Source organism: Gigantopelta aegis, chromosome 10 (genome assembly GCF_016097555.1).
Source record: "Gigantopelta aegis isolate Gae_Host chromosome 10, Gae_host_genome, whole genome shotgun sequence".
NCBI classification, from domain to species: domain Eukaryota; kingdom Metazoa; phylum Mollusca; class Gastropoda; order Neomphalida; family Peltospiridae; genus Gigantopelta; species Gigantopelta aegis.
This window is the reverse complement of record NC_054708.1, coordinates 90,744,870-90,751,787: the sequence shown is the minus strand read 5'-3', so window position 1 is coordinate 90,751,787 and position 6,918 is coordinate 90,744,870. Positions and strand designations below refer to the sequence as shown.

The window sequence follows — 6,918 nt, the reverse complement described above, 5'->3', positions numbered from 1 at the left end:
AAACATTTAGCCCCCATGTACCTTGCAAAAGTTTCGGTTAACTCCACCAGAGGGCCAAACCCACGATGGCCACCAGCGGCCACACTGGAAATTGAAAATCACCATATCTCACTTAATATGCGAGTTAGAATCACGAAAATAGTATCTATTTCTCTTATACCGAGGGTGCCCAATCTTCTGGTTATTTGTGCAATTTGAGGTCATCTTTACATTCAAATCCAAGATGGCCGATGTCCACCGCGTGGATAATTAGAGCTCTTGAAATGTGTGTGGGTTAAATCATAAATGACGAGTGTTTGTATACTGAAAAGAGGATGCACAATCTAATGGCGAGGTTATTTTTGCCATATGAGGTTATTTTGATCTTAGAATCCAAAATGGCCGTTGTTCAAGATCTTTAAAATGAGAACATGCTGAAGGCCTTGAACTGATTGATATAGAATAATAAATGAGGTTCTATGTTCACTAAACAGTGCATTCGCAATTGTTTTATGGGTCATTTTTACAATTTGATGCCATTTTCACTTTTAAGTCTAATATGGAGGGCATGCATGCAGCTATACTGAAGCAATGAAAAGTACAATATATTTCAAAATAATGCTGAACTGTCAACATCTGTTACCACCTGTATACTGGGGTGTGTGGCAATTAAATGTTCTTCCTCTAGCCAAGGTCAGGCCAGGACCAACAGAAGAGGGGGAAGAGGGGGGAGTAAGAAGGGAATGGCAGAGCTAGATGAAGGCGAGGTAACTAGTGTTTATGAAGTGTTGTTCGAAAGAATGGTGGGGACTTCATTGTTTCGTTTTTATTCTGTTAACGTTTCTTGTCTGCAAGGTTTAAGCTAGTCAGGTTACCAAGCACAAAGTTCATGACAAAGCCGTTAAGGACATTTATGGTTTTCTTGGAGATTGGAAGTGATCATAAATAACCCCTTTGCCATGACCAGATATATGACAGTTACTACCAGAGTCAATATGTATGCTATAGTGCAATGGTTGTAACTGGGGTCATTATTTCATTACGAAGTGATTTCCATATGTTAGGACCTTTTTAGTCCGGCTCCCAGATACCAATTTTCATAAGAAAACTGCATATTATGAAGATTTTATGAAACTTTCAGAGATTGAAGGTAACATATATGGCTTCAATCTCAGAAGGGGTGCCCACTCATCCAGGCACTATTTTCAAGATGGCCACCATTTTTCACCGTTTTTCGAGGTGCGAACACTAAAAATGTAGCGGCCATTTTCCAAGAAAGCAAAAAAGTCAGAGACGCCACTCTTGTTGAAGGCCATATCCTGCCTTATGCCACTGTTTATGAAGGCCATATCCTGCCTTATGCCACTCTTGATGAAGGCCATATCCTGCCTTATGCCACTCTTGATGAAGGCCATATCCTGCCTTATGCCACTGTTTCAGGAAGGCTCTTCTTCTATTTCGAGGATCGTTCACGGTATGGATATGATCAAGCGTGCAGTTAGTAATGTCAATGGTTCCCAGGTACCTGTGATCGCAATGGACCAACCGCTCTTTGCAAAGGCGAAACTAATACAGTGGGCTTGGCCTGAGAAATATGGTGAAACACAGTTCGTCTTTGTATTTGGTTCGTTACACATTGAACAGGCATTCATGCGAGTCATTGGTCAATGGCTTGAACACAGTGGATGGAAAGGTGTGTTGGTACAAACTGGTATTTATACAGAAAGCAAAGTTGATGCCTTCATCAAAGTTTCCCACATCAAGAAAACTGCGTATAAGCGGCCTCACTTGGTATCCTGCTGGAAGAAGCGTTCGAAGAAAACGGTGAAGACTGGTGTTTGGAAGAAGCTAAACAGCATCCACTGTTCAAGTATTGGCTCATATCACTTCAGCTCTTGAAGCTTCTCTTCACTTTTGTCCGCTCAATTCGTCAACGCAACTTTGGTTTGTACCATGGTTTTTCGTAATGTACCACCCAAACTACTCGCGTTGACCTTCGGTACATGTGAAAGAACTTGTCAAACTCGAAACTACTGCGCCTGCCATCTAGCGAAGATTTCTCACCGGAGACTTTGCTATCTGTAAAACTCATAGGCCATTTTCGGTGATTGGAATTGATCACGCCCATGAGCAAAACAACACTGTTGTCAAAGGTGATGGAGGTGCTATCGGACTTACTGAAGACAATGATGCCTTACATATATGGAATATAGTTGGTCCATTACTGAGTGAACTTATCAACCAATTCGAGGTTGATCTCAACAAGAACTCTGCTCCTGTAAATCTAAAACACCATAAGCAGTATCGATCCTTTCAAATGAAGTTCTTGAAGAAAGTTCAATCTGTGCGGGATTCATTCAACGAGTTTGGTAACCCATTCAGTGATGACAGTTCAGAGCTATTCGTCTTAGACTCAAAGGTCATCGTTTAAGCTGACATCGTGAAAAAGATGAACGGAGCAGAATCAACTGGACTGGAATGTTACAACAAGTTTCGAAGCTGGGTTTATACTTTTGACGCCATCACCCGCCGTAATTCACTAGCATACACTAAACCAGTTGGCGGCGTCAGCTGGTGACTGCTGGCAGTCACATGACCGTGCGTTTAGCGTCATTGTCCCAAGTGTAAATCAGTGCTCGCAGGCGCCAACCTATTTTTAAGGCTCCACGGAGATATTTAAATTTACCAGATGTTAAGATGGCTGACATAAATGCTAAAGCAGCAGTTATAATTGACTGTTTAATCATCGGCTATTGGACGTCAGAAACATAGTGGTCATTCTGATAGTTAGAGGGGAAACCCTCTACATTTTCCCATTAGTAGCAAGGGATATTTTGTATGCATCATCTCACAGACAGGATAGCACATACCATGAACTTTGTCCAGTTGTGAAGTTGGGACGGGGAAAACCCAATCAGAGAATGAGTAAACCAAGTAGGCCTAAATGAGTAAAACTCCCTATTATGTGTGTTCTCGAATGATGTGGCTACTTCTGATTGGCTGAATTATTGGCGTTTGCAAGCGCACATCTTGAAAGTTCAACACAATTGATCTCTGGAACTTTTGATGCCGACATGCGCCAATTTACAGCGAGTGCTCGATGATGTTTAAAGTATAAATTTATGTGCTGATGAACGCCAGCAGCCACCGCCTACAGCCGTATGCTACCGTATTAATAACCTGTGACATAATTTTCCAATGATAGAAATAAGAAAAATATCACTTGTCCACCGGACAAGTATACCACAAGATCTACTTGTCCGCCAATATTTCCATTTGATTATCTATGTAGGGCAGGAGGTGGATGCAGAAGGAAAAGTTAACATGTTGACTGCCATAAAAAAAATGGCGGCTGGTCCATTTTGCCAAGTCATATAAAGATATGCATTTCCTTTATTTACCCATAAATGTTATTTCTATGTTATTTTATACATATATGCTGGCAATGAAATATAACATTTTTATTTGGTATGCCAAGTACAAGTCGTAGTCTGGCAACATTATGCAATCACTATATTGTATTTGCCAGCTATGAATCACGTGCCTCCCAGATTTTATTGCGTCATTGGTTTTCGTTACGTAATTTTGATACTCAGTACTTGCTACTTTCCAAAATGGCGACTAGAAACCTTTCTGCTGAGCAAGTTGCCGCTTTGATGATGGAAACCGATGAGGAAAGTGATGATCCTGATATGGATATCAGTGATACTGATTCATTAGATCTTCATACTAATTGGAGCAGTGAAGAAGGTGATACAATGATTTCATCAGACTCATAGTTTCAAGTGACGATGGGGTACAACAGGCAACACGTGGTAGGTCTAGATTTCGTGGTGTTCGCACTCGAGGACCTTGTGGTCGTGGAACTCCTGGAAGAGGTGATGGCCGTGGTGGGCATGGTGCGGTTACACCAGCTAGAGGTCGAAGTGTACGATATCGTGGTCAAGGTAGAGCTGCAATTTTGTTTGATAGACAAGCAGTTTCCAACCCAGCACTAGGTACAGGACGGAATGGAGCAGGTGGACATGGAAATCGTGCTGTCCCAATGCATACATGGTCAGATGTTGCCCAAGATCCACCTGACTTTGCTTTCACTGAAAACTCTGGACTTACAGGATACATTGCCCAGTGCATATTTTGATTTATTTCTGACACCACAGTTGATAGATAAAATGGTTACAGAAACAAATCGATATGCTGCAGCAGAAATAAACAAGCAACGTCCTTTAAGAAGAGAATCACGTTTGAAATCTTGGAAGGACACAGATGCTTAGAAAATGAAACAGTTCATTGCATTGTTGCTTCACATGGGTCCAAAAAACTTGCCTACTATACAACACTACTGGAGTACTGATGTTCTATACAGTTCGCCATTTTTTGGTGATGTCATGAGCCACAACCGTTTCCAACTACTTTTGCATTTCTGGCATTTTGCAGACAATGATCAACATAATGACGATCGCCTGTTCAAGATACGCAGAGAAGGATCTCTCTATTGATGAGTCCATGGTACTTTGGCATGGCAGATTGCTGTTTCGCCAGTATATCAAGAATAAATGTCATAAATATGGAATCAAACTCTATGAACTGTGCGAGCCTCGAGGCACTGTTCTGAAGATTCAGGTATACAGTGGCGTCCACCTAACTGATGATAACGGCTATGGTCAAGCTGCTGCAACTGTTCTAGACCTCTTGGACGGCTACCTAGACAAAGGCCATGTGGTGTACACAGATAATTATTACAATTCTGTGAGTCTGGTGAAGAAGATGACAAACCGATCAACCTATCTTTGTGGAACTCTGCGATTTGACAGAAAAGAAAATCCAAAAGATTTGATCAAATAGAAGTTGAAGAAGGGGGAACATGTTTGGAAGTGGTCTGAATCAGTGGCAGTTTACAAATGGAAAGACAAACGCGAAGTTCTTACAATCAGCAACATGCATCGAATTGAGATGGTTAATGTTAGAAATCGGAATGACAAGCTGTCAAGAAAGCCAAACACAGTCCAAGATTACAACAATGGCATGGATGGAGTAGACAGGTCAGATCAAATGCTGTCTTACTACTCGGTGCTGCGCAAGACAATCCGGTGGTATAAGAAGATTGTCCTGCATATCCTACAAGTGTTTCTTCTAAATGCCCACATCCTGTATAACACAAACAACAGAGAGCAGATGAAGCTATTAAAATTTCGTGACCAGATTCACCTGCTTGGTGATGTCTATGAGAAATTACGTGACCACAGCCCAGCACATTCCCAGGCTCCAGTAAATGAGACATTCCATTACCTTGCACCACTGCCTCCCACAGAGAAGAAAGAGCGAGCTACCAAACCTTGCCGAGTGTGCACAAAGGCCGGTACGAGACGGGAATCCCATTACATCTGTGAAGTCTGCCCCGGGAAGCCAGCTCTTTGTGTGGGAAAATGTTTCAAAGTTTATCACATGTCAGAATAATGGACATACCAATTCAATATGACACTGACAATAAACCCACGTTTATTAATAGTTCAAACATAGACACATTATACATGGCAAAAAAAAAAATTCTTTTGATCGCTGTGTTATAGTTTTGACTTTCATCGATGAAGACGATCATTGATTCATCATTTATATGAATGTTTCAAACATACATGTAGTCCAACTTGCTCTGAAACATTAGGAATAAATCTGTTCCTGTATTTATGTTAATTTTTAACATTATAACTATAAATGATTTAGTCAGAGAGATATGTGTCAAGATATTTCCATTATGAAATTCTGCGACTTGTGTTCACAATCAAAATATTCAAACATTAATCAATAAATAATTTCATGATTATTACATCAATTTGTTATTAGTCATTGCCTGAAAGGTTACTAATTGTGTTATCGGCATTGCTAACAACTTTAATTTAATATGACACAGCACTGGTTTTACTACGAGTAAACTCGTAGTGGCAAAATCTGGTGCGCTCAGCATACGAATATACTCGTGGGTGGCAGTCAACGTGTTAAAGCCCTAAATAAAAATGTGCCCATCACCAAATGTTAAAATAATGTTAAAATTGTTAAGCATGCACTGTTTCATATACTAGTACATACAAATTTACATGATGCTGTGAATCTCCTCTACCCTAAACCCATGCGTCAAATTGGGCGCAAGTAAGTTCAGTGGGTATCCCGTTTGTAGAGGGATTGATTGTAAAAGCCTGTGTTGTATTCTGTTCACTATTAAATATGGAGAAAGTAATAAACCTGTCAGATAACAACATCAATCAAATGTGGATAAAATGATGCAGTTTATAAGCACTTAACTTGGGAGCTGGGGGGTGTTTTCATCATCAAACAAGTTCATGTTTTGTCGCACTGTCGACATGTTGCAATTTTATTTAAGAATGAAATATAGTCAACATCTTTCCATGAATCCAAGCCGAACAATTTATTTTGTTAAAAACTTAACAACTAAGACATAAAATTCATGATTGTCCGGTCACTGCGGAAAGACCTAGGAGATGTAAATAAATTCATATCACGTTCGCAACTCAAATAACTTCATAATAACAAAGATAGTGATCAGGGAACGTCATATATGATTACGTCACTTTATATTGGTACGTTTGTTCATTTCTCAATGAAAGTTTAAAATATCAGGGAACGTGATATATTATTACATCACTTTATATTGGTACGTTTGTTCATTTCTCGATGAACGTTTAAAATATCAGGGAACGTGATATATTATTACATCACTTTATATTGGTACGTTTGTTCATTTCTCAATGAACGTTTAAAATATCAGGGAACGTGATATATTATTACATCACTTTATATTGGTACGTTTGTTCATTTCTCGATGAACGTTTAAAATATCAGGGAACGTCATATATGATTACGTCACTTTATATTGCTACGTTTGTTCATTGATGGATGAACGTTTAAAATATCAGGGAACGTCAT

General features: G+C 39.7%; 2 protein-coding genes across 2 annotated transcripts; both read left to right on the top strand.

The window, feature by feature from the left end:
• Positions 1-3,770: 3,770 nt before the first annotated feature.
• Positions 3,771-4,824, top strand: LOC121383908 (piggyBac transposable element-derived protein 4-like). Its single transcript, XM_041514005.1, has 2 exons — positions 3,771-3,926; positions 4,417-4,824. Exons 1-2 carry the CDS (start codon positions 3,771-3,773, stop codon positions 4,822-4,824), a joined length of 564 nt encoding a protein of 187 aa, XP_041369939.1.
• A 93-nt stretch (positions 4,825-4,917) lies between these two features.
• On the top strand, positions 4,918-5,436 carry LOC121383907 (piggyBac transposable element-derived protein 4-like). Its single transcript, XM_041514004.1, has one exon. The coding sequence runs from the start codon at positions 4,918-4,920 to the stop codon at positions 5,434-5,436; it is 519 nt and encodes a 172-aa protein (XP_041369938.1).
• The last annotated feature ends 1,482 nt before the right edge of the window (positions 5,437-6,918 follow it).

Coding starts and splice junctions, on each gene's coding strand:
- LOC121383908 (XM_041514005.1), top strand. CDS start 3,771: ATGGGGTACAACAGGCAACACGTGGTAGGTCTAGATTTCGTGGTGTTC. Junction 3,927..4,416: donor TGTACGATATCGTGGTCAAG/GTAGAGCTGCAA, acceptor GGCATTTTGCAG/ACAATGATCAACATAATGAC.
- LOC121383907 (XM_041514004.1), top strand. CDS start 4,918: ATGCATCGAATTGAGATGGTTAATGTTAGAAATCGGAATGACAAGCTG.